The following is a 27,099-nucleotide window of genomic DNA, read 5'->3' as shown; positions in this document are numbered from 1 at the left end:
TTTCCAGGAATAAAAATATGTACCTCAATTCTTAAGATTCTTCTTAATACCAGAAGCATTAAATGGCTTGGCTTGTATAGCTTTTATAAGTGCTGGTAGTTTGGTTATTGAATCATGAACCAAACCAGAGATATCCGCCTTCCCCTCCCCCCTCCCCAGATACATGCTAGCGAACTAGTTTTGGCTGTAACTGAGCCTGTATTTCTGAAAATCTATTATATGGGACAAAAATAAGGCATGAAAAACTATTCTGAACTATTCTGAATTTTCATTCTAAGCCAGCTCGTAACATGACCTTTAACTGTCCTTGTCTCCTCAGCACCTCTCCTGCAGTTGTGTTTCCCACTTGTGTTATACTGAGGCCACTTTTAAGAATATATATGTGTATATATCACTGTAGTTACCACACTGTGTGTTTCATAGCCAGGACTGATTTATTTTGACCACATTCACCCGTTTTGACAACCCCTCACCCCCACCCCCTGCCTCTGGCAACCATCAATCTGTTTTCTGTACCTGTGAGTTCAGGATTTGTTTCTTTTTTGTTTTACATGTAAGTGAGATCATACAGGGTTTGTTTGTTTTTTGTTTACATATAAGTGAGATCATACAGTATTTGTCTTTTTTTTTTTTTTTTTTGGCTCTGTTGGGTCTTCTTTGCTGTGTGCAGGCTTTCTCTAGTTGCGGCGAGCAGCGGCTACTCTTTGTTATGGTGCCTGGGCTCCTCAGTGCAGTGGCTTCTCTTGTGGAGCACGGTCTCTAGGCGTGAGGGCTTCAGTAGTTGTAGCACGTGGGCTCAGTAGTTGTGGCACATGGGCTCTAGGGCGCACGGGCTTCAGAAGTTGTGGCTCAAGGGCTCTAGAATGCAGACTCAGTAGTTGTGGTGCACGGGGTTAGTTGCTCCACGCATGTGGGATCTTCCCAGCCCAGGGCTTGAACCTGTGTCCCCTGCATTGGCTGGTGGATTCTTAGCCCACTGGGCCACCAGGGAAGCCCCCAGTGCTTGTCTTGATCACACTTGTCTTAGTACAATGCCTCAGGGCCCATCTATGCCATTGCAAATGGCAGGACTTCCTTCTTTTTGATGGCTGAAAAATATTTCCTTGTGTCTCTATCCACATCTTCTTTATCCATTTATCCGTCCATGGACACCTAGGTTGTTTCCATTTCTTGGCTGTTATAAATAACGCTGCAGTGAACATGGGGGTACAGATATCTTTTTTGTCTTAAGTTTCCTTCAGTTAAATGCCCAGAAGTGGAATTAGTAGATCATATGGCAGTTCTATTTTTAATTTTTTAAGGAGCCACTATACCGATTTCCACAGTGGCTGCACCAATTTACATTCCCAAAACCGTGCTCGAGGGCTCCCTTTTCTCCACATCCTCGTCAACACTTGTTATTTCCTGTCTTTTTGATGCAAGGCATTGTGACAGGTGTGAGGTGACATCCCACTGTGGTTTAGATTTGCATTTCCCTGATGGTTGGTGGCGCTGAGCATCTTTTCATGTACGTGTTGGTCAGGTGTCTGATTTTTATTGTTTATGGGGTCCCAGTGTTACATTAATTTTATTCTCAAGTTACTATAAACAGTTTAAACATAAAAATTAGATAAACACAACGTTTCTTATAGCTTGTGAACAACTATAAAATCGAGACAGACTTACAAATATAAAGTGAACAGAACTACACAAAGCCAACATAGTTCAAATGAACAAAATGAGTGTCCTGGGTTGGATACTATTTTCCTGAAACGAAATTGCTGTTTATAGGGCGAACATGATAGTGGCTGCTTAGACCCAGATGCATTTGGCACGTCTGGGCTTCTGTGTGCCATGGGACACTTTTATTTTCTTTATTTGTTTGTCTCTATTTAAAACACTGCGAAGTCGTTTGTTAATGCAACCGCCACGATGTTTCCTAGTCTTTGCCAGAATGCATCATTTACACGTTAAAGTTCGTATCTGTTCTTTTCTCATTGGCTCATGGCAAGTAGTAATGATCGGTGCTGCACTGTCAGCTGTCGTGATGTAACAAGCAGTGGAGCAGAATGGGGCTTTGTGTAAAGGGCCAGAGAGTGAGTATTCCAGGCTTTGTGGCCCCTGCAGTGTCTATCACACTACTGCGTCCCCACACCACAGTGTGCGAGCAGCCAGAGCTGTGTATGCTCTAGGGAGACTTTATTTATGGAGACTGAAATTTGAATTCCGAATGTGAATTTGAATTTTCACGAGATGAAGTAGTCTTCTTTTGATTTATTGTCAATGATTTAGAAACACTGAAACATTTCTTAATGTTCTAAGGAAACAAACCATTCTTAGCTGGTGGGCTGGACAAAGCAGATGGGGGTCTGGACTTAGCCTGCAGGCCCTGGTTTGCTGACCCCGGTGTGTAAAATAACAGTTGTTGATCCTCACCTGGGTACCTGCTGGTTGAACGCAGAGCCTCACCGACTGATGTGTCGCTGGTTGCCTGCGGTTGGGCTGGTTTAGCTGGGCTTGGCTGGGCTGCTCAGCCTCCAGCCGCAGGGCGAGCTTGGCTCCTCAGCGAGGGTCAGGTCTGCTCCAAGTGTGTCTGTTCTGGGCCCAGACTGCAGAGGCAGGGGCTCCCTGGGGAAGCTCTTCTCACAAGGAGGCAGAGGCCCTGGAGGCAAGCCTGCCCTCGTAAGCGCATTTCAGGCCTGTGTCTGCATCGTGTGTGTTAACACCCATTGGCCAAATAAGTCACGTGGCTGAACCGAAGGTCAAGGAGTGAAGAATTATGGGTCACCTGTAAGACAGAGTCTAACAGAGTCACACGGCCAGGGTGATAGGGAGGGGTGAGAGCTCGGCCAAGAATTCAGTCTGCCATGGGTGCCAGCTCGGTCACAAGATCAATCCTTTTTTTTTTTTTTTTTTTTTTTTGGCCATGCCACACAGCTTGTAGGATCTCAGTTCCCCATCAGGGATCGAACCCACGCCTCCTGCAGCGGAAGTGAGGAGTCCCAACCCCTGGACCACAGTACTCTTGCGGGGCAGAGATCTCATGCGGATTCCCCCACGTTGAGTCTCTTTTAAAATGAAAACATTGAATGAAACATTCTTATAGAGAACTTTTGAATCTCAAGAACACACCCAAAGAGCCGACTTTGAGAAAGACGAATTTCTAGTACACTTCCTGACTTTAATAATAGGGGTTTATGGGTTTCCTGGGTTTGAAAATCCCTCCAGGAGAGGTCTTGTCTACTTTATACCCCCAGAGCCACGCATAGCACCCTTGCAGCCTGGTGAGTCCTCAGCAAATGCCCATTAGGGTTGGGGGACAAGCACTGTAATAATAGCAACAGTGCGGCTGCTGTTTGCTGGGCACTAAAGGCTTTGTGTGTCTGAATTCGTACATCCCCACCGCTGTTCTGTGGGATAGGTATTATTATCCCCGTTTTACAGATTGGGAAAGCTGGGCTGAACGGGCCAGGATCCTTGCCCGAGGCCATACAGTATGGAACCGGGACTTCGAATCAAAGCTTGGACCCCTAATCTCCACCCCCCGTATGCGACTCTCTAGATGCCCACCTGACATCCCTTTGTTTTCCCGCTCACACGGACATGCCTCTTTCTCTAGGGAAGACTTTTCAAGCCAGCGGTATACAATGGTTTCCTTTTCTTTGTCTGATTGCTGCTGAGGAAGATTCGGTGGGTATTTTTAACCGCTTTACTGAGATGGAGGTCATGTACCATACAATTCGCCCGTTTAAGGTGTGTAATTCAATGGTCTTTAGTACATTCTCAGGTATGTGCAGCCATCACCACAGTCGATTTTAGAACTTTCATCTCCTCAGGAACAAACTCCATCCTTTAGCGGTCACCCCTCTTCCCCTCTTCTTTCCCTCCCAGCCCTAGGCATCCACTCCTCTACTCTCTGTCTCTATCCCTATTCTGGACTTTTACATGAATGAAATCATATCGTTTGTGGTCTTTTCTGACCAGCTTCTTTCACTTAGTTTAATGTTTTCAAGGTGCCTCTGTGTCGTGGCAGGTATCATTCCTTTTTATGGCCAAACAACATTCTATCGCGTGGATATACCACGTTTTGTTTATCCTTGCATTCTTTCATGGACAGTTGGGTTGTTTCCACAATCTGGCTATTTTGGATGAGGCTACCGTAAACACTTGTGTACACGCTTCTGTATTTCCCATCTCCCGTGTCCACGTTTAGGAGTGGAACTGTCGGGTCATGCGCTAACTCTGTGTTTACTCGTTTGAGGAACTGCCAGACTGTTTTCCAGGGATGTGGGACCATTTCATGTTCCCACCAACAGTATATGAGGGCTGTGACTTCTCTACAGCCTTGCCAACGTTTATTGTTCCCTGACTTGTTGATTCTAACCATCCTAGTAGGTGTGAAGAGATATCTCATTGTGGGGCTTTTCATTTTTTTCTCTGCTTTTTTTCTGACTGTCTCTTGTTCACTCCACTGGTTATTGGGGGAGAGTCGCCCATGTGTTCTGAATAACTCCATAGGGTGAGTTTCACATCCGCCCTGTCACCTGCCTCCCTCTGCCTCATTCACCAGAAGACCTTTCAGATCTGCAGTGTAATGTATAAAATTTGTTCCCAGCTAATTTCTCTCTGAACACATGCCCATTGTTATTTGCATTTTTGCTGCCTCCCAGATGGGCAGATTCTCCTGGATCTCTCCCCCACCCTTGCCCCAAGACCCTCCTGTCAGGCGTAACGAAGAGACAGGATTCAGGCCAGTTTCCTGACACTGCTTCTCAGGTCCTGGCCCAAGGACTCATTTCACCAGTTTCTTTCTTTCTTTTTCTTTCTTTCTTTCTTTCTTTCTTTCTTTCTTTCTTTCTTTCTTTCTTTCTTTCTTTCTTTCTTTTTTCTTTCTTTCTTTTTCTTTCTTTCTTTCTTTCTTTCTTTCTTTCATGCTGTTTCTTTTTTTTAAAAATTTTTAAAAATTAATTAATTTTTCTTTTATGGCTGCATCAGGTCTTGGTTTTGGCATGTGGGATCTTCGCTGAGGCATGTGGAACCTTCGGGGCTCTCTAGTTGAGGTGTGGGCTTCGTTGCCCCGTGGCATGTGGAATCTTAGTTCCCAGACCAGGGACTGAACCCGCATCCCCTGCATTGGAAGGCGGATTCGTTACCACTGGACCACCAGGGAAGTCCCTCATTTCACCAGTTTCACGCACAGGCAGATTTATTACCAATCAGAGTGAGGCTGAGTGTGTTCAGGGTAGGGGGGTGGTCGTTTCTGTGGCTGGTTCCAAGGCCGGGCACCTTTTCCAAGAGCAGAGGGACTTTGGAAGGGAAGAGCTGCCTGCATTGGTGACAGGACTCCGCACTCCTGTTCCTCCCACTGGAGGGAAGTGTGTCTTTGGGCCAGTCACCGTTCTCTCTAGGCTCTAGTTTTCTGATCCATCAAACGGGAACGCGTAGTCTGTGGGACACACCCCGCGAGCTGCGAGTGTCCGCGCTGGTGGCATGCATGGTGTGTAGCGGCTGACGTGCACGTTCCAGCAGCGTTGTCTCCAGTTAGCTCCGCCTGGGTTTCAGGCCTGGCTGGGGCGATGAGTGAAGTTACAGATGTAAAGCCTGGATATGGAATTTGGGATTGTATGTAAACGTGCCTCATTCACCAGGTCTCCAGGGCCTTTTTGAAATTTGATACATAGAATAATGAAAAGAAGTATGTACAGTTGTTCCTCCTGGTTCCAGGGACCTCCATGGACACCCAAATCCACGGATGCTCAAGTCCCTTATGTAAAGTGTGCATGTTGGCATATAACCTACACGTACCCTCCTGTATACGTTAAATCATCTCTAGAACACTTATAATACCTAACACAATTTAAGTGCTATGTAAATAGTTGTAAATGCAATGTAAACGCTATGTAAATAGTTACCCGTGTGTGGCAAATTTCAATTTTGCCTTTTGGAACTGCTGGAAAAAGTTTCTTTCAAAATATTTTTGATCCTTGGTTGTTGAATCCGTGGATGTTGAACCTGTCGGTACATAGGGCCAACTGTACTAGTTCCATTATCGGTTAAATGGTGGTAGTGGTGGGAGGTGTGGGAATGGGTTGGATTATGGTTCTTGAGCCTTCCTGAGTCACCTAGGAGGTTATACTCATATACCAATATTCATAAAATGCTGGGCACATTTTAAGGGACCCTCCCCCATTTTCTCCCAGCCAAAGTCCTTCTGTGGACACCAAGTTAGGAACCCAGGGCCTGAATAATCTCAGAGGCGCCCTTCTAACTTAGGTATTCTTCATTCTATGTTTCTGGGCATAGCAGAGGCCAGAGTTCAAGTTCAAGTTCAGGCCGGCCTCTTCGTCTCTCTGCATTTCAGCTTGCCAGCCTGGGAAGCGGCTGGGGACAGAGGTGATGCCGTCTGCCTCCTGGGCTTCTGGGAGGAGCATCTGAGATGTGAGAAAGAGCTTTGTCAACTGTCAGTGGCTTCCCAGATCATTTTTGTAACCGCTTTGCTCTAAGAGGAGTTGCAGAGCTGAGAGTCAGAATGCTTTATGGATTCATTGGGTTCCTGGAAAGTTGCCAGCAAATCAGGTTTTTAGAAATCCAACCTCGGCAGCATCTGATCATGGCACCGTTTAGAGGCGCCCGACAGTGGATCCTCGGTTGTGGCCGACGTTCCGCCGCAAAGCAGAATGTTCCTCCCTGTAGATGCCAGTCTTCGCATAGCTCAGATTGACTCAAACCAGCAGCAAAGCTGAAAAGTCCAGAGAAGGCCCCAGGACATTCCTGGTTGATTCTGATGAGGTCATTCGGGGGAGCCTGGGATGACATCCGTCATTCCACAGAGTACTTAAGTGCGTGGGTTATACCTGCGGCGTCTGAACTCCAGCTGCCCCGCACATTTCCTTTGTGGCCTCAGACAAGTTGCCTAGGCTCTGAACCTCAGTTTCCTAGTCTGTAAAATGGGGATAATAGTTGTGAGAATTTATGAGACCGTGTACCAGAGTACTTGGCACAGTGAAATTGCTCCATCAGCGGCAGTGGGTGATGTTTTATTATTGATGTCTTTGTTAACTGTTACCGAGGTCAGAAATAGTGTTCTAGTCCACACAAACCCATGCTTGACCCAGGGAACCACACTTTATGCTTTTTATATTATTTTCTGAGGATCTGTCCCCATAGAATCCTAAAATTCTTAGACAGAATTTTATACATCATTCAGGACAGACTTCTACTTAGTGGGGAAATTCTTTCTTCGGCTTCCCTGATAGCAAGTCATCCGGCGACTGCTTAAGTGCCCCCAGTGACAAGAAACTCACCACCTCGCAAGGCTGCCTGTCCCATTGCCTGACTATTCTGCGTGTTAGAACCTGTACCTTAGGACTGTCACGCATGCATATTCCTCTCGCCACGTTCAGGCCTGCGTCCCTCTAAGTGGTCCTGGTTTTGCCTGCCCTCCCCCACGTGGTGGTCCTTTCTGCATTTACTGACGGCTCTGCTTTCTCTCGCCTCTTCTTCTCCAGGCCGAGGGACCCTCTTACCATGCTGTTCACCCCTCTCTGGTCAGGCCCAGGTTATCAAAGTCCTTCTCATATCACAGTGTTCAGAGCCTGGGCTGGTCCAAGAAGGGCTGGGTTCAGGGGGGGCCAAGGAGTTGACCTTGAGGGATGAGGCAAGGAAGGATGCTGGGAAACCAGCGTTCTGGGGCTCGGTCCCAAGCATCTGGCCCTGGCTGGCCCTTCCTGGACCATCTCAGTCCCAGGACTTGAGGCCCAGAGCCCTCTGTCTACTCGGATGGCGGGGGCTCATCCGTAACACGTTATGTTTTCCAAATACCCTCTGCGATCCTGCCCGCCCCTCGTTCCTCTGTCTAGAACCCCCACCTTCTTCTTCTCCAAGACCTCAGCTTAGATTCCACACCCCCCAAGGCAGTCCTCGACGGACCACCAGGTGCAGGGCTCCAGCTCTGCGCTCCCGTGGTCCACAGAATTCCCCACCACACTACTGATCATGGGACAGCACAGTGGCCTCTCTTCTGTATCCCCTGGACTGTGCGTTTTGTGAGAGCAAAGACATTGTCTTCCCAGATCGCCATTTCTTCCCCAGCGTCTCTCACTGTAGCTGCTCCCTTGGCGATATTTGTTGAATGGACGAAAGCTTGATTGGAGAAAGTCCTGACTGATGGGAAAGATAAGCCAAGAAACATCCCTCAGTAAACCTGCGGATCTTAGGGGGATCTGAACCCAGCAACAGACGTCCTGGGGGCTCCCGTGTCCCTCCCAATTCCACCCAGGCCTCTGGGCCCAGCGGAAGCGGTAGAAAGTCTGATTACGACTAGGTGTTGCCCTTCAGACCTCCCACCACCCAGAATTGATTGTAACTAACATTCGGTCCCTTTAAGAATCACAGTCACGATCACAGGGCGGATGGTGACCGCTTCTGGAGTGCCTTCCACATCGGTCATTATGGCAGTGCTGCAAGGCTGGTTTTTACTGCATTTTACAGGGGAGGAAGCTGAAACCCGGCCAGTGACGTCACCTGCCCAAGGCCACTCAGCTTGTCCGTGGTGATGCTGAGATTCTAGCTGATGCGCTGGGCTCCGTGGCTCTCACCACCCACTAGGTGCTCTTGCTGCTGGCTGCGGGACCTGTAGATGCTTCTCTTTCCCCCCGCCAGAGAGAAAGGAGCACTCAGAAAATGAGAAAGCAGGGTGACTAGTGTTATGATAAAGTACAGGGTTCCGTGAGGTTCCAGGGGAAGGTCCCTGAGAATGGGGCGTCATCTGGGGAGACTGCCAGGGCAGGGGGAGCCTGAGCTGCATGTTTTCTCGTTTTGTCCAAGAGTTTTAAACCATGGAGACAGCGTAGCCTCATAAATAAACAAAGTAAAAGCTTCATCCTCCTTCCCTCTTTCCTCCCCTCTAGAGGTAAGCAGAATTGCGAGTTTGAAATGCATCTCCTAGACTTTCTATGCACACAGAAACATACACGGAGTGATGTGCTGGGAAATACTTAACAACCTGCTGGTGATGGCTGTGGTTGAGGGGGAAACATGTGCCAGTGTTCTTGGTGTCAAGGCTCCCACCATGACTGGTTTCCAGCTGCCAACATGAGGGCACTAAATGCACAGCTGAGAAGAGATATGTCATGGCGATTATTCTATAGTGTTTCTGCTGTACAGATATAGTAGAGGCCAGTACCCTCAGGAACATCGATATCGTAAAACCTAGTAAAATAATTAGGAAGCGTTGGGAATGTATTACCTTTGTAAAAATAGAGTGTATTGAATTGTAAGTTTATATAATTTAATTTCTAGTGATGACTGTGTTTCACAGCTGGTTTGTGAGATTCTGGAAAATTTCACCGTCAGCTCTCGTTCACCGGCACCAGGCAGCTCCAGTGCGCCATTTCCTTTCCACCATATAATTATTTTCTTTAACGTGCTTGCTATTTAAGAGGCTCTTCATCCAATCATTCATTCATTCAAGCAGTGTCCGACTGTGTGCCGTGCTCCGTGTGATGCATTGGGACCAGGCCACCACCGTGAGCAGGTAGCCGTGTGCTTGGTCTTCACCAGCTGGTGGCCTAACGAGGGAGGCAGTCAGTTACCACATTGACAAGTAGACAAACCCTGAAATTAGGTCTCTAAAAGGAAGCAACAGGGCAGTGTTACAGCAATAATGCTGAGAGGGACAGGCATGTGGAGGTCAGGGTGTGAACGGGGAGAACCTCCTTGAGGTTCAGGTCAGGAAAACCATCTTCTGGGGAGGTGACAGAAACGGAGACCCAAAAGATAAGAAGGGACCAGCCATGCAAAACTTAGTGGGGAATAGTTGCCAAAGCATTATATGTTCACTTGGGTGCCATTTCTGTAAACTTTACAAACATGCAAAACAGTTCTGTATGTTGTTTCTAGAAAAAAATCCTTGTATAGTAAAATCAAGAAGGCTCCCCCTCAGCTTCAGGATGGAGGAAGGGTCGGAATGAGAGTGGGTTGGAGGCAGAGATGGTCTTCAACAACATCTGAGTATTTTCCTAAAGCAAGAGGAGACAGAGGTCTGCGACAGAAATGGCTGGTGGTCATTTTTGTTGGCTCTCGCCGATGGGTACAGGGTAGTCAGTTACATTGCTGTTTATGATTTTTGAACGCTTGAAATATTTCATGATTATTGTTTTTTTAAGAGTGGGGAAAAGAGGTGGTAGGCAGTGTAAAGTCTCACTCTTATAGCATCGTGGCTGCAGAAAAATGAAGGAGGAGAAAGAGGCCCAGGAGAAGTTGGGAGGTAGGCAGGGACTGGACCGTACGCGCTTTTTTTTTTTTTTTTTTTTAATTATTTTTTTTGGGGGGGGTACACCAGGTTCAATCATCTGTTTTTATACACATCCGTACGCACTTTGAAGGCGGCATCTAATTATGAATTTTACTGTGAGTACAGTAGATGCCTTCTTGAGCTGGTGGGTGACATGATCTAATTCACATTAAGAGAAGATACCTCTGGCTCCTTTGAGGAGAAGCAGTGGAAAGCTGAGATGGGCATCAGGAAGTTAGTTGGGCTCTCTTCTAGTTTTCTGGAGGAGAGCTGATGATGGCAGGAAGCGGTGGAGACAGCAGCAGTTTTGATATCTGGTTTGGAGGCCTTGCTGAGGGATTACATATGGGGGGATCAAGAGAGGGAGGCAGGACTCCTGTGTCTATAGCAGCACTATTCACAATAGCCGAGACATGGACGCAACCTGAATGTCCATCGACAGATGGGTGGATAAAGATTTGGTGTATATATATGCAGTGAAGTATTACTCAGCCATTAAAAGTGTGACATAATGCCATTTGCAGCAACATGGATGGACCTAGAGATGATCATACTAAGCGAAGTAAGAAAGAGAAAGACAAATACCACGTGATATCACTTATATGTGGAATCCAAAAAACAACACAAGTGAACATATCTACAAAACAGAAACAGGCTCACAGATATGGACAACAGACCTGGGGTTGCCAAGGGGGAGGCGGATGAGGAAGGGAAGGACTGGGAGTTTGGGATTAGCAGATGCACACTATTATGTATGGGATGGATATACAACAAGGTCCTACTGTAGAGCACAGGGAACTGTATTCAATATCCTGTGATAAAATACAGTGAAAAGAATATGAAAAAGAACATATATATGTGTGTGTGTGTGTATATATATATATATATACACGTGTGTGTGTGTATAACTGAATCACTTTGCTGTACAGTGATTTGTTTCACACGTTTTGTTGTGTGAAATTACACACAACGTTGTGAATCAACTATACTTCAATAAAATTTTTAAAAAAAGGAAAGAGGGAGACATGAAAGATGACTTTCCTTTTTTTTGTTTTTGTTTTTGTTTTTAACAATTTTATGGAGATATAATTCACATACGGTACAGTTCATTCATTTAAAGTGTACAATTCACTGAGGGGTTGGTAGGAATGACTTTCTTTCTGAAACCTGAGTGGATGGTGCTTTCACATACTATGATGGGGAAAATAAGAAGAATAGGCTTGGAGGTGGGGCCTGAGGTGAGTTTGAGCCACCAATGAGACATGCAAGGGGGCATGTCACGTGGGAAATTGGATATTCACACCCGAGGCTTGTGATAAAAATCAGTGAGTAGTGAACAAATTGAGACTGTGGGAATGGATGTGAACATCCAGAGAAAGAGGATAGGTAAGGAAGGTGTGTGTGGAGGAGGCAACGGAACTCCAATCCAGATGGAGAGTTGTTTGTGCTTTTAGCCCCTGCCAAAAAAGAGAAGAAAAGGGGGAAAAAAAAAGAGAGAGAGAGAGGAGAGGGAAACACGAAGTGATCACAGAACTGAAAACAAAGGCCGTAGGGCTCTCATCTAGTGCAGGCAGAGATGGCAATCTGTTTTAGCTCCTGTGGGGCACTGTAAAATAGAAGTACCCATGTGAGGGGAGCCAGGTTGACTGCTTAAAATGAGAAAAAGCAAGAGGTAGGCAGACAGACCCCTACTCAAGAGGAGCCTCTGGACCAAACCTTCAAAATTAATGAAGAAAATTAATGTTACAAAGACGGCCTTCAAGAACAATGACAAATGAATTCACTCTAATTAAAATAAAAATAGAGTATTCTGAAAATGAACTTAAAATAAGGGCTGTTCAGAAAGAGAAAAACAAATACTGTATGCTAACTCGTATATATGGAATCTTAAAAAAAAAAATGGTACTGATGAACCCAGTGACAGGGCAAGAATAAGGATGCAGATGCAGAGAATGACTGGAGGACACGGGGTTGGGGGGCAGGGGGCGAAAGGGAAGCCGGGATGAAGTGAGAGAGCAGCATAGACATATATACACTACCAGCTGTAAAATAGATAGCTAGTGGGAAGTTGCTGTATAACAAAGGGAGATCAACTCGATGGTGGGTGATGCCTTAGAGGGCCAGGACAGGGAGGGGGGGAGGGAGTCACGGGAGGGAGGGGATATGGGGATATATGTATAAATACAGCTGATTCACTTTGGTGTACCTCAAAAGCTGGTACGAGTGTAAAGCAATTATATTCCAATAAAGAGCTTAAAAAAAAAATAAGGGCTGTTTATGGTCTGTATTAGGAGTAGGTTTGTGAGTAACTGAAATTCAAAATAACAGTGGCTTGAGCAAAACAGAAGTTAAGTTTTCTTCTGTGAATACATTCTGAGCCTGTATTAAGTCCTCAGGAACCAAGCTTGATCTAGCCAATCAGTATCTCAGTGCTTGTATTATAGCCTCATAGTCCAAGTTGATAGCTAGAGCTCCAGCCATTACATCTTTATTCCAGACAGCAGAATGATAGAAAGGCGTATATCAGCTGTCTTTTAAAGATGTTTTCAGGAAGATGATACATGACACTTCCAACTACATTCTATTGGCCAGAACTTAGCCAGAGGAGAAGCCAAGAAATGTTTTCTGTTATTACAGGTAGCCAGGTACTCAGTTATAATCCAGTTGCTATGGACGAAAGGCATAATAGATAATTAACACTCACAGCCTTAGGATCTTCAAAGAAATAAAGTAAGGATAACATCCATTAAGAAGAATAAGACAGCAGGTTTTTGTTTGTTTGAACTTAAAATCTCTGCTTTTAGAAAGACACCCTTAAGAGAGTGAATAAACAAGCCACAGACTAGGAGAAAATATTTGTAAGCCATATATCTGATAAAGGACTTGTATCCAAAATACATTTTTTAAAAACTCTTAAAACTCAACAATAAGAAAAAACCCTACTATTTAAAAAATGGGCAAAAGATTTGAATAGATACTTCAGCAAAGAAGATATGCAGCTGACAAATGAGTGCACAAAGAGATACTGCTTCATACCTATCAAAATGGCTAAAATGAAAAAACCTGTTAATACCACGTATTGGCAAGGATCTGAGTCAACTGGAAATCCCACGCTTAGCTGTTGGAAATGTAAAATGGTGCGACCACTTTGGAAAACAGTTTATCAGTTGCTTAAAAGTTAAACATATTCTTACCACGTGTCCCAGCAATTCCACTGCTAAGTATTTGCCCAAGAAAAATGAAAGCCTATGTGTTTATACAAAGATTTGTAAGTGATGTCTCTTAGCAGCTTTATTTGTAATAGCTAAAAACTAGACACAACTCAAATTTCCATCAGTAAGTAGATTTAAAAAAACAGTGGCACATCCTAACGATGGAATACTACTCACCAATACATACAGCAGAAATGAGCTGGTGTATGAACTCTGATACACACACCAGCAGGAACAAATCTCAAAATAATTGTGTTGAGTGAAAGAAGATAGACATGCCTTCCTTTTGAGTCCATTTTTATTAAGTTCTGGAAAATGCAAAGTAATTTATAGTGACAGAAAGTAGCTCACTGGTTGCCTGGGACAGGGAATGGAAGATGTGGAGAGAGGCAGGAGGGAGCGATTACAGGAGACAGAGAAGTTCTTAGGGGTGATGAATATGTTTGTTATCTTGATAGTGATATATACATTTGTCAAAATTTATCAAATGGTATATTATATGTTAATTATACTTCAGTAAAGCTGTTAGAAAAAGAAGGAACACAACATTATGAAACAAAAAAGAGAGAGAATAAGAAAAGATGGACATGAAAAAGAACCAATTGAAAATTCTGGGAATGAAAAATATTCATTGCATTAAAAGTAATCATTTAAAAAGAAAGGAAAGAAAGAAAGGAAACACATCAATAGACTTTGGACTGGACACAGTCAAAGGAAGAATGAGTGAACTGGAAGAGAGTTCTGAGAAATTTTCTGAGAGTATCACCCAGAAAGATAAAGAGGGGAATTTATGAAAGGGTAGTTATAAGACATGAAGAATAGATTAGGCTCCTACCCTATATGTTTAATAGAAATTCTGCAGGAAGAGACTGGAGAGAATGACTGAGAAGCTATACTCAAAAGCATAATAGCTCAGAATTTTCCAGAATTGAAAAAGATATAAGTCCTTATCAAGTAATGTGCTCAGCAAGTAATGAGAATCTTAAAAAGTAAATCTCCACTTCAAAACCATGTAGTGAAACTGCAGGAAATCAAGAATAAAGGGGAAGTCTTAAGATTTACTAGAGACAGATTATCCAGGAAAGGAGGACACTAGGCTAACAGTAGGTTGCTTAAGAGCCTGTGGCCGGTTTTTTGGCAGTCTTTGTTTGCTGAAAGAACATAAACTTCATCTGTCTAGAATTCCATATCCAGCTGAACTCTGATCTGAAAGTGATGACAAAATAAAGACAGTTTCATAGAAGATGCAGGGGCCCAGCCCAAACCCTGAGGCTCTTGAACATTTAGAGATCCGGGAGAGGCGGAGCCCTCTGAAATCACAGACACCTCAGCATCCGGTATCAGCCTGCATCTTCTGCGGAAACCGTAGAGAGAGGGGGAGGACTGTGTTGAACTGTTGTTGCGACATGATGCTATGGGAAATGCCACTTGGCCATGTTGCGGGGGGTACCATCAAGGTAGAGGAGAGGATGGGATTCCTGCCCCAGCTCGGGGCTCAGTCCTACAGCAGTGCGGGCGTCATAGCAGGAGGACACAGGGAAGGTTCTGTGTGGTGGTCCTGGGCCCTGGTCCGGGGAAGAGTCCAGGGACACGCGAGCCCCCTAAAGGATGCCCGTTCTAGACTCTCTCTCTCTCTCTCTGTCTTCCAGATCGTGGACAAGAACAACCGCTACAAGTCCATAGATGGGTCAGACGAGACTAAAGCCAACTGGATGAGGTGAGTCCTGCTTCTGCTGGTTTCCCGGGAGCCTTGCCTGAACTCTGGAGAGGAGGCCAAGGGAGCATCTTGGGCCTTTTGGGTCTCCAGTGGAGGAGGTCCCTGAAGGCCCCGGGACTGCTCTTTGCAGGGATGTGTCTAGCTCTGGGGGACCAACCCTCCAGCTCCCCCAGACCTCCTTCAAGGGGCGCTGGAGGAGGCCTGTGGCCAGGCCAGTCGTTTCCAGGGACACGCTTGTCAGTGTTTCTGGAGGTCGCAGGCTCCTGGCAGCATTCCCGCCTGGAGCTGGGGTTGTCCCCCCCCAGGACTGTGACACCTGTCACAGGCAGACTCCGGCTGGAGGAGTGCAGCCCCCAGTGGTTGTTTAAAAGGTCCCCAGGGAAGAGGCTACAGTTTTCAATTGCTAGAGTGGTTTTGTCCATCGTTTGGGACAGAAGTTTGTGCCAGAGGGATCCTTCACGGTCAGCCAGAGAGAGCAGGAGACCGGCCCACGGTCGCCCAGGGTGGAAGAGCTAAGCCCAGGACTGAGGCCTCTCCTTTGGGTTCTGTGCTGCCGCCTTGTGCGGTGTGCCAGGGCCCTGCTCGGCGGGGTCAGCGGGCAGTGTGGGAGGTCAGACTTGCCGCGTGGCCTCCTGGGTGGCCTCCCTCTGGGATTCAGGAGCCGTGACGGGGGTTAGGAGCTGGGTTGGGAGGGAAGGGAGGCCTCGGAGAGTTGGACCCAGAGGCAGAACCACACCGTGGATCAGGCCCTGTCGGCATTTGTGCAGTTCCGTGCCCCGTGGGGCTGGTGGCTGGGGGGTGGAGGAGAGATTGTGCTTGGAGGGAGGGCAGCTAGCGCCTTCCTAAGAGGGACTTTGCTGGGTTTAAACTCTGAGACTTTCCAAGCAAATGAGGAGAAGTTGGTGTGAGGTGGGGAGGCTGTGGTGAGCTCTCTGGTCCCCTTCCCTGGGGCTCCACTGCCCACATGGGCTCCCAGCTGAGGCCCGCTGATGGCCGGGCTACAGCTCACGCTCTCTGGGGGACTTTAGAATTCACCCTCTTATTTGTCAGGGCCACTCATCATCATTTCACAGGTGCAGAAGCAGAGGCACTGAGGGACAGGCGGGCCCCAGCCTTGTGCTGTGGGGACAGGCACCCACTCCCCAGCCCCCTTTCACGTAATCAGGCCAGCCGTGCCCTGAAAGTGGCTCCAAGAAGGTGGGTGGACGCTTCCGACTTCCCTCTTCTCCTGCCCGATCACTGGGTGCAGGTCAGCTCGATCCGTGCAACCACCACCCACTCCTGAGCACCTGTGGGAGTCAGAGCCTGTACCAGGCCCTGTAGACGGATGGGCCCAGCCCTGCCCCCTGGCTCTCCCAGGACGCGCACCTTCTGCGTGGAAATTGCTTTTTCTAATAAGGCTGTTTGATGGCGGCATGGACAGTGTGCTGGGAGGGCTCAGATGAAAACTGGGATGGGGTGGGGGTGGCTTTGAGCTGGGCCTTCAGAGGGGCCAGGATTTCATTTGAAGGCATTGTGAGCCAAGGCTCAGAAGTGGGACGTGGAGACCAGGTGTCCGGCAGGCTGTCAGATGGGCTGCATGGCCCAGACCCCTGGCCTGTGGCTCTGGTCTGGCTCTAGGCAAGCAAAGGAGAGTGTGTTTGAGTGCAGTCTGGGTCAAGCCTTTCTGCACAGAAGCTGTGGCCGGTAGAGCTGATTCTGTTCCACTCTTCCACCCATCTCGGATCTTTCAGCTGGGGGACGAGGCTTTACTGTAACCACGAAGAAGGGGATGCATCCTCTGTACTAACTGAGTGGTCATCTGGCACCCCAGCGAGTCTGTCTAACGTGGGCTGGGGCTGAGCCCAGGGCATTGGGTAGTGTTGAAAGCCCTCCAGAGGGATTCTGATGCGCCGCTGGTCTTGAGAACCACTGCTCTGTTCTGACCTCCGTGCTACAGTGCCAAACGGAAGCCCAGAGCAGGGCGGGCTCTTACTCAAGATCACGCAGTCAGTGGCACAACAGGACTGGAACCCATCTCCGAACGTCTAGGCCAGTGTTCTTTCTGTTTGTGCACAAGGGACCAAGCAAAGCATGGCTTCCTGGGTCTTGTGTGGGGCGGGTCCTGCTGCTGCCAGCTTGCAGGCCGGGGATCTGTCCTGTTCCTGCTCCAGGACCCATTCTGATCCACGATGGCGCACAGTGGTCACAGCTGGTGGGCCCTCATCTCATTAGAGACTTGAGGTTGGGGTTGGGTGTATGGTTTGTTGCCAGGGACATGGCCTTCTGGTGGTAGCTGGAGTGAGGGAAAGCCCGTTCATCCTGGGAACCCTCCTTCCCCCTTAAGGTACAGCTTCCGTTTGTGCAGCTTCTCCTAATTTGCAGACACTGTCGCCAGCGCGGACACAGCTTCGGGTCTTGCAGATGATCGAACAGAGTTGGTTACCTTCCTGAAAACCCGAGTGGTAGGCTGGGAAGCGAAGGGCACCCACCTGATGAGGGCTGCCCTGATGGCAGCACGATGCTGGGTGCTCTGCATTCATGAAATCGGTGGCCCGCAACCAGGGGTGCTTTTGTCCCCGGAGGCATTTGGCAGTGCCTTGAGAGGTTTTTGGTTGTCGCAGCTCTGTGGGTGATGCTGCTGGTTTCTATCAGCAGAAGCCAAGGAGGCTGATAAATATCCCACATTGTGCAGGATGCCCCCTCCCCCCTCAGAAAAGCACTTTCTGATCCCAAATGCTGACAGTGGTGAGAGTAGGAAGCCCCAGGTGACCTCCTCCGGGCAGCTCTTGGAGGCGGCACGAGGGGGGATGGCGTTGGCACAGGAGACTCAGCCTCTAATCCAAAGCCTGTCTGAGTGCAAGGCCCAGACCCCTGCCACGGTCGGCCAGGTGACAAAGCCCCAGACTTCCTCTTCTGCATCCTGGACTGTGAGCCTCTGGGTGCGTGGGGTGCGGAGATGAGGGCTGAAGCCCCTTGCTCCTCCTGTGGCTTCGGCAGCAGCCAGAGGAGTGAATCAGGCTCCGGGTTTCCCACCACGCTCTCAGATCCTCTCTTGGGTGGATCTTTGGGACCTGGGGCCTGAGTTAAGGGGTGGACAGAACCACACTGTGGAGATACTGAGTTGCCGAGCCAGAGTAGATGCCAGGCCAGAGGAGTAAGGGCTAGGCTGGGCCCGCGCCCAGGGTCCGCGGCTCCTCTGTGCGGACGGAAGCCAGCGTCATTCCTGGTCTCCATCAAAGTGGAACCTGTCTCCCGATGGGTGCTCATGGGGTCCTCACGTCCTACCCATGAGCTGCCAAAAAGCCACAGCAGCCCACCCCCAGAGGAGCTGCTGCCAGCCAGTGCTCCAGCAGGAGGGACGCCTGCACACACCCGCAGGCAGGGACTTGGGAGCCTGGGAAGAGGAAGAGCCACGGGACAGAACAAGCTTCTGTGGCCCCATCCTCATCACAGGCATCACCAGAGAGGCCACAGCCCGTGGAAGCCCCTGTAAATGGTCTCGCTGTTTAAAGAGTCTTCCTCCAGGCCACTGGGCTCCGTGGCCCTATGTAAATATTGCTTTGTAGACGCCATGGCCTCCTCCTAACCCCAACAAGGATCCTTTATTCCTGTTTAGGGCTTTACAGCTCTTTTACATCTCTATGCTTTTCCCTCCTTGGTACCAACCCCCAAGGTTGGAGTAGTTGGTACTTGGGTTCTGGATGGGGAGCGTGGGGCCAGGAGAGGCTGCGGAGTGGCTCTGGCTCTCACAGCTAGGCAGAGGCGAGGCAGGGCTGAAACCAAAGGCATCCGGCTCCATCCAGCGCCCCCGTCGTGTACGCCGCGTCTCTCCTGCCCTCCCAGCAGCAGTGGGAAGGGGCCTGTTGCTGGAGGAGGGTGTGGTGGTGGTGAGTGGGCGAGGGCGCCCAGGTGCCTCCTGGCTCCCCAGCTGGGGGCTGGCGATTAGGAAGGAGGAGGCCCGCCGCGTTGACGGTCGTTGACCCAATTGTGCTTTGTGGGATATTCAACCCAAGGAACGTGGCGCCCCTGGCCGAGCGTAAGAGGAAGCCCAAGTTCTCCAAGGAGGAGCTGGACATTCTGGTCACGGAGGTGACCCACCATGAGGCGGTTCTCTTTGGGAGGGAGACCATGCGGCTGTCCCATGCCGACAGGGACAAGATTTGGGAAGGCATAGCTCGGAAAATCACCTCCGTCAGCCAGGTCCCCCGCTCCGTCAAGGACATTAAGCACAGATGGGATGACATGAAACGCAGGACCAAGGACAAGCTGGCCTTCATGCAGCGGTCCCTGTCGGGCCTGGGGGCCGGAGGCCGGGCGCCCACCGTTGTGCTCACCGCCCACGAGAGGGCCATCGAGTCGGCGCTGCGCACGGCCCGGTCCGGGCGCCGCTTCCCTCGGGCGGACCTGGACGGCACCGAGAGCCCCTCGAGCAGCTGTGAGTACCCCCCTCCCCCGCCCGTCCCCGCCCCCTGCGCGGCCAAGTCCCTTGCACCTGCCTTCTTTCTCCTGGCCCTCCCTGCCTCGCCCGGTCCTCCCATCCTTCCCTCCTTCTCCCGCTTCTGTCCTCTCTACCTCTTCCTTCATGTGTTCTAGAATACTTCCTGCCAGGCAGTCGTGCCGGGAGCTGGGAAGACAGAGCTGGGTATAAAACCTACCCCGGCCCTGCTCTCAGGACGTTCCTTAGACTTGTGAGAATACATGCACTTTAAGTAAATAATTGCACAAGGAAATTTGTAAAGAAGGAACTAAGGACGAATACGGGAGGTCCTGAGAGCAGGGCTGACTTGGTGGGCCTGCGACCTGTCCCTTTCAAGGGCTGGGAGCTGGGCTCCCTGCTCTGCTGTTGCCTTCCTGAAGCTCACGCTGGGTTTTGAAAAGAGCCCCCCCCCCCGCCCGCCCGCCACCGCCCCACTTCCCTGTTGCATTCGGCCCTGCGCATCATGGAGCGGCCTGTCAGAGAGCAGGTGTGGTGGGCTGGCCCTCCATCGGGGCTGGGAAGGCTCCCCGGCGTGACGGGTGAGAAAGGGTTAAGCGGCCGATGCGCGTGGATCGCAGCGCAGGGGAGGGAGGGGAGCGGAGGGCCTCGCAGGCAGAACAGCATGTACGGGGCCCCGCATCAGGAAGGCGCTTGGCACGTTCCAGGAACTGAGAGGAGCCAGGGAAGCCCCGTGTAGCAGGCGAGGGGGAGGGGCGAGAGAGGAAGCCGGCCAAGTCCCAGGCCCCGAAAGCGCAGTCCTTTCTGTCTGTCTGTTCCGAGTGTCCTTATTTCTGTATTACTTCTGCACTCGCCTCTGCGGTGTCCTGCTGCCTCCCCTTCTCTCGGCTAGATTCAGAATGAGGGCTTGCACCTGGGTCTGCCAGCTCCCTGTGGATCCCACTCCCAAGTCTCTTTCTGCCCACCCCCAAGGCTGCCTCTAAGACCCCTCTCTCTGTGCTCTGGGTTCCCTCCCCGTGGCCCCTTGCTCCCCTTTCTCCCTCAGCGCCCGTCTTCCTCTTTCCCCTCTGCGTCGTCCTGTATCTCAGGATGAACGTTGATGCCAGGGGCTGGGGGGTGTGGAATCTCCTAGCCTAGAGGGGGCGTCCTTTGGGGCTGCCGTTCTTGTCGGGGCTCACCAGAAGGGGGAGTGCTCGAGGCCTTTCCTTGCTGGGGCTGCACCCCCCCGGCCCTGCTTCTGCACACACCTGCCCCCCAGCCCACCCCCGCAGCCCACCGTGCCAGCTGAAGGCTGTCTGGCTTCTGAGAGACCAGCAGGGCAGGAGGGCTCCAGGGACACCAGCTGGGCCAGCCCTCCAGAAGATGGTTCACAAAGGCCCAACCTTCCTTTCCCAGGCCCCTGGCCGCAGGGAGCGTGCCGATTTCCTGTCTGGCTGGGGCTCCTGACAGGTGGCCATCCAGAGTCAGATATTAAGAACTAGGAAAGAAGGAGGCGGCCATCCAGTCCGACTTCCACGTCGTCCAGATGAGGCAGCTAAGCTTCAGACACAGAGGTGGTCTCAGAGCTAGATTCAGAAAGAGGACTTGCACCTGGGTCTGCCAGCTCCCTGCAGATCCCAGCTCCCAAGTCTGCATGATGCTACCCCATGATGAGAAAAAGAAGGGGGCCAGTGTCCAGTGGAGTCTGTTTCCTAAACTCCGTCTCGCTCATCCTTCTGTCTCCTTGACACTGAAGGTAATGAGGTTACCAAGTGTGACCCGAGCTGGGCAGCGGGCCCAGGACCCCTCCACCGCAGGCCGGACCAGCCCCCCTCTTCCCAGCTGCTGCGGCGCTTGGCCAGGGGCTGGGTGGAATGAGGCCCTGCAAAGGAGGGAGCAGCATCCCGGCAGCCCCTCCCGCTTCTTCCAGCCCTCCCCTCCAGCATGGGTGCCGCCAAGCGCGGTGCAGGAGGCCCTTGGCTCTCTCACTGCGCTGGCCCAAGTGAGATGCCGGGACCCTTGGGAGGCAGGCAGCTCAGGGCAACATGATCTGTCTTCCCGTCACCTCCCCTGGGGTGGTTCTGATCTCAGCCCTCGCCCTCCCCAGGTACAGGCAGGGAGGTGCACCTGTCAGGAGGGTCAAGAGTGTATTTTTCCCTCTTGCTGTGGGAATCAGCTCACAGCCTTGGTCACAAGAGAGCCGCTGAGACCCGCACGTGCAGGGCTGGGCCCCTCCCAGGGACGGGTCACGAGCAGCAGTTTGTCTGAGGGTCCCTGTGTGCCGTCAGGCGCTCCGGGGTGGGAGGGATGTGTCCGCCTGGGTAGCCCACCTTGGGGGGCTTCGGGGGTGACAGGCTGGTCGCCCAGGTGGACCTGCTCTGCATCGTCTGGGCTTGGCTGTCCTGGAGCCATCCCCTGCCTCCCTCCTCCAGCCTGTCCGCTTCCCCTGCCAGGACCTAACGTTGCAGATTCTAGCAAAGCCACAAGGTGGCCCCAAGCAACTCAGAAACGGCCGCATGGAGGCTGGAACTCAGGGCAGCCAAGAGCATCATAGCACCTCAGGGCGGGTGTCACTCTTTGAGCTTTGCAGAGTGCCTTTCTGTCCGTCCTCTTGTGTAGTCTTAACAACCCTGCGAGGTGGGCGGGTGGGCGGGGAGGCAGGTACAGCAGTTGTTATCTTTGCTTTGCAGAAACTGAGCCACAGAGAGGAAGCGAGCCCTTGGGTTGACATGCCGTCACTGGGGCTGGGGTCCTGCTACAGTGTCGCTGTTCCTGTGGAAGGAGCAGGACGCGGGGCCCCAGGCCCTGTGCGTGCTCACCTGCCTCCCCAGGGCGGCCTGGCCCGAGCACCTGGGGCCCTAGGGAGCAGATGCCTTTCCATGGGTGGGTGGGGAGGGGGCAGGTGCCAAGGCAGGCGGAGGGGCAGCCGGGTGGGGAGAGGCTAGGTAGCCCTGGGCGCGCGTCCAAGCGCAGGGCTGCCTGCTCTCTCCCGATGGTAACCGTTTGCCCTTCTTTGTGTTTTATCCCCCAAGACGATGAAGATGAGGAGACACCCGGGCCCTCGAGGCAGCCGCTCCGGGTGCCCCTGCAGCCTTTGCCAGAGGAAGAGGCCTGCCTGGCCAGGCCCACCCTGCTCCGCTCCTCTTCCTCCTCCGACCAGTCCGAGACAGTGGACCCGAAGCCGGAGGCCCTGCCCCGGCCCTCGCCCCAGGCCCAGGCCACCTGCAGGACCCCTCAGCCGCACCCCAGCCTGCCCAGCACAGGCCTTGACTGGCAGCTTCTCCACGCCCACGCCCAGCAGACTGAGGTGTTTCGGCAGTTCTGCCAGGAGCTGGTGACCGTGCACCGGGACGTGGCAAACAGCATGCAGGCCATCGGCCAGGCCATGGCCGAGCTGACCAGCCGCGTCAGCCAGATGTGTCAGACGCTGGCAGAGATCCGGGATGGGGTTCAGGCGTCTCAGCGGGGGCCCAACGGGGCAGCCCCCACGGGCTCTACCCAGCAGGCTGAGGCTCCCCCAGTGGAGCCCCCAGAGATGGCCCCGGCACCAGCGCCCACACGGACTACCAGGTCTCGGAAGAGAAAGCACAATTTCTAAGCCGGCCAGTCTGCACTGGGAGGAAGAGAGATGGAGGAGGGGTGTCTGGCCTTGAGAAAGGGGCCCGTCTCTTGTGTCCAAGATCGATGACCTTTGTAGGGTGTTGGGGGGACCGTCATCTCCTCCCTGAGTACAGGTCCGCTGCCCCGGGCTCAGCCCTCCTCCCTCATCTTTGGCAGGTGCTCACGATGCAGGAAAAGCTACCTGCGTGATGCTTGCTTGGCCTGGAGGTCGGCCTCCTCTTGGCATGACCCCGACGCCAGCAAGCCTTGCAGGGAAAGGGGGAGCCAGGATGGGGAGCATCGGAGTGGAGTCCCGCTCTCCATCCTCAGGGCTGCTGCATCAGCCTCTCAGGCCCTGATTCTGCTGCTTTTGAAGGGGGCGAGGCCTGAGGATGGGCAAGCAGCGCTCAGCCCTCCCAGGAGGGGTCTGTCCTCCCGTCCCCCAGGGCTCCGCGCGCTGGCGGGTGGCGCCCCGCCTCGGCCTTCCGCTTGCCTTCGCGCGTGTGCTCAGCTGCCGTGCTTGCCTTCCGCGGAGTGGGGAGAAGCGTGGGGCGAGGTCGGAGGAAGGGGACGACTGCCTGGCGTTCTCAGAGCGCGTTGTGCGTCTCCCTGCGCTGGCAGGCGTGTGGTCTCCGCGGGTCCTCGGGACAGCGGGAGAGGCAGCCGAGCAGGGTCCTGTGCGCATCATCACGCCATCACCATCTGCATTGCGTAGCTGACGAGTGAGACAGCAGCCGGTCGGGGGGCCCGGGCCGGGAGCCCGGTCTACGGATTTCTCCAGCTCCCCCGTCAGAGACCAGATCTGGGACTTGGGAGGGGTGTTGCTCCTCTGCTGCCCCTGACAGGCTCCTCGGGGTTTGACCGGGAGGCCCCAGCAGCCTGTAGGATGTGAGTCCACCGCACCCGGCACTCAGGCTGACAGCCGGTGGCTGGGGAGGAGCAGGGCTCACGGCAGGATCCAGAAGGGGCCCCGTCTTCTGGCTTCTGAAGAACCAGAGCCCCGCAGGGCTCCTGTCCCGTCCCGGGTCCCAGCATGCCTTGCCTCTGCTTGCTTGGGCTGCGTGTGCATTAGCTCCACACGTCTCGAAGCTTCGTGTTTGGTTTTGGAGTGTGGGTTGGAGAGAGCCGGGTTCTTAGGGAGGGCGCCGGGCTCTTAGGGAGGGAGGTGGGGAGTGGCAGATGCAAGCTTAGCTCTGACGTGGGTGTGGCTCAGCTCTGTGTCCTCTTTGCTCCCCGGCCCTGAGGCTGACTCGTACCCCAACCCTCCACCCTGCCACACCTGCCCCCTAGGACCCCAGTGGGGGCTGGGAGGACTGCTGTGCCCCGTGCCTGCCGCGGCCATTCCTGAAGTGCTGCTTCTAAACCCAGCCCAAGCTTTGCCCCGTGTCTGGAGAGTGGAGGGTAATTGCAGCGTCCCTGTGTCCTGGGCTCCTTCTCCCATTCCGTGGTTCTTTGGGGGCTCCCGCTCCCCCAACCTGAACACTCCCCTGTCCAACAGCCTGATGGCTTGACTCTTGCCTGGCACTGCCCTCTGATGCTGGAATCAAAGATTGCCTTCCCAAGCATTTTTGTTAAGATGGCAATAAAAAGAAATTGATCTCACACTTGGAACATACCCGGTCTCCAGGATCTTTCTTTGGTGTATATTCTCTTTCTTCACTTCCTGTAAAAACCTCAGAGACCCCAAAGCAGGGATTAGATGATCGAGGAAAATTGTGTTGGCAAGAGGGACTCAAGTGCCCCTGGCACTTCCCAGATCTCATCAGCTCTTAGATGCCCAGTGTTCAGCACCCTTAGAGGAAAGGAGAGGACCTGATGGGCTGAGGGAGACAGAGCTGCCACATATGAAATCATTCCGCACTATTTAATTTCTCTGCACATCAAAAGTGAGATGTTGCTCAAGGGATTTGACCTTTTGTTCCCTAAAAGTATGTTAGGGGTCCTGGTAAAAAAAAACCCCACCATTTCTGGCAGGAGACTCCGGAAGGATCAGGGGCTGTCCGTTTGCCAGGGTACCTCAGGGACCTCCCGGAGGCACTCATTTCTTTGGCCACCTCCTCACTGATCTGGGTATCTAACTGTCACAGGTAAGGCCATGCCCACCTAGAGCTGAGGCTTCTCAAAGTCATTGAAGTGGCTTCCTCTGGCTCCCCTTGGGAGTTTCCACGGCAGGAAAGGGGCCCCCTGACCCATGCATGGCCCTGGCTTACTTCCAGTCACAGGGAGAGGTTCTCCCAGGCAGGAAAGACCCATGTCCTGACCAGGGATCCATCCACTTTCTGGAAGATTCCAGCATGTTTTAACCTCTCGGAATCCAGGTCTTCCTCTGCCATTCTTGACCAAAAAACATGGTCATGGAAATCAAGGTTATCCAATCGCCAGGAGGTGCAAAGATGCTGTGAAACCGGGCCTGGGATCTATCCCACCAAGGTCAAGGTAGTAAGTGATGACTGGCTGGCCTCTCCCTCTGGTCCTGGGGAGGGAAGGGGCCAAGCTGGAAGCAAAGGGGACAGAGAGATGAAGAGACTTGTCAACTTCAGATGGAAGAGGTTTCAGTTTCTTTTTCTTGGCTGCCGTGGGTTGTAGGGCTAGCACTTCAAACAGGAAGGCGAAACTGGGGCCAGTGGATGCAAACGAATGGGCAGCTAATTTCAGCTCAAGATGGGGACTTCCCTGCTAAGAGTCCGGGGCCTCCAGCCATGCCACGGGCTGGCTGCGTGGTGCCTGTTAGAGTCCGGGTGACCGTCTAGTGGGGGAATGTGTGACCCAAAGACCTTCCCAGCTCAGAGAGCTCAACGCGTGAGAGAATACAGAGCCCGGCCTCTTCTTCATCCGTCTTTTCCCATCTCTGCCTCGGTGACTGGGGCAACTTCCTTTCCATCGGAGACATATAGACACTGAGTGTGAGAGTCTGAGCGTGGCCCTTGTCTAACCCCCCAACAAAATGGATGCCCTGGGGGTTATTTTCTCGCTTGAGTTGGAACTGATAGTCCTTTCCTGACCTAGCTAGAAAATACGGTGCACTTGATAAAGCAGCGGGTGAGGTCTGAGAAGTGTTTTCTTAGCCAGGACTCAAAGTCAGTGAAGGGCTGGGAAAGAAACAATCCAGTACCATCATGAAAGTTTCAGTCCAGAACCACACCCCCGCCCATCACCACCCACCCACCCCCTGGATTGCTTCAAAGGGTCTGACTTGAAAAGCTATCAAATAAGCACGCGTGTTTACAGTAGAGCCTGTGCTATGCATTTTCCATGGCCCTTCTGACATACTCTGTGCCTTCCCTTCAATGACGTAGGGACCTGGGAACAACAAATGGAAAGATTTTCACTCCCTGGAAGCCTTCTGTTTCAGGAAAGGCTCTTGTTCACCCGCAGCCGTGTAATGGAACAGGCGTACTTCTTCATACAGGGATAGATGTGTGGAGACAGGATCCACTCCCAGGATTGGGTGTTACTGCAAAATGCTTAGAAGGGGGAGACCTGACTAGAAGGAATTGGTGTTGGGACTTAGCTGGCCGCAGTTAGCTTTACCTTAAAAATGAAACAGCGTGAACATCTTCTCAGGGGAATAGATTGGTATGATTTACCAGGAATTGCCACGTATATCATATTTCAAATGCCAATTTTCAGAACAACCAAATACAACTGGATGCTGAACCGGTTTTGATCTTTGAAGATACTTCGTCATCCATACCAAGATTTGGAGTTCTCTTCCTAAATATTTTTAAAAATTTTATTGAAGCCTGGTTGATTTACAATGTTGTGTTAATTTCTGCTGTACAGCAAAGTGATTCAGTTATACATATATACATTCTTTTCCATATTCTTTTCCATTATGGTTTATCACAGGGTATTGAATATAGTTCCCCGTGCTATACAGGAATAGAGTTCCCTGTGCTCT

General features: G+C 51.5%; 1 protein-coding gene across 4 annotated transcripts in view; it reads left to right on the top strand.

Moving 5' to 3' along the window:
- PRDM11 (PR/SET domain 11) overlaps nt 1-27,099 on the top strand; it is a 51,102-nt gene that overhangs the window by 12,337 nt on the left and 11,666 nt on the right. For 3 of the 4 annotated variants that reach the window (XM_057750901.1, XM_057750900.1, XM_057750899.1), the window contains exon 5: nt 15,135-15,202. In XM_057750901.1, the coding sequence (XP_057606884.1) occupies nt 15,135-15,202 (68 nt within the window). Of the gene's footprint in view, nt 1-15,134; nt 15,203-19,197; nt 19,620-22,630; nt 23,743-27,099 lie in introns of those variants that run through there. The other variant, XM_057750902.1, reaches the window with a different exon arrangement.

This window comes from Hippopotamus amphibius, chromosome 9 (genome assembly GCF_030028045.1).
Source record: "Hippopotamus amphibius kiboko isolate mHipAmp2 chromosome 9, mHipAmp2.hap2, whole genome shotgun sequence".
NCBI classification, from domain to species: Eukaryota; Metazoa; Chordata; class Mammalia; order Artiodactyla; family Hippopotamidae; genus Hippopotamus; species Hippopotamus amphibius.
Note: the sequence above shows the minus strand (reverse complement) of the source record. Positions and strands in the feature narration are given on the sequence as shown.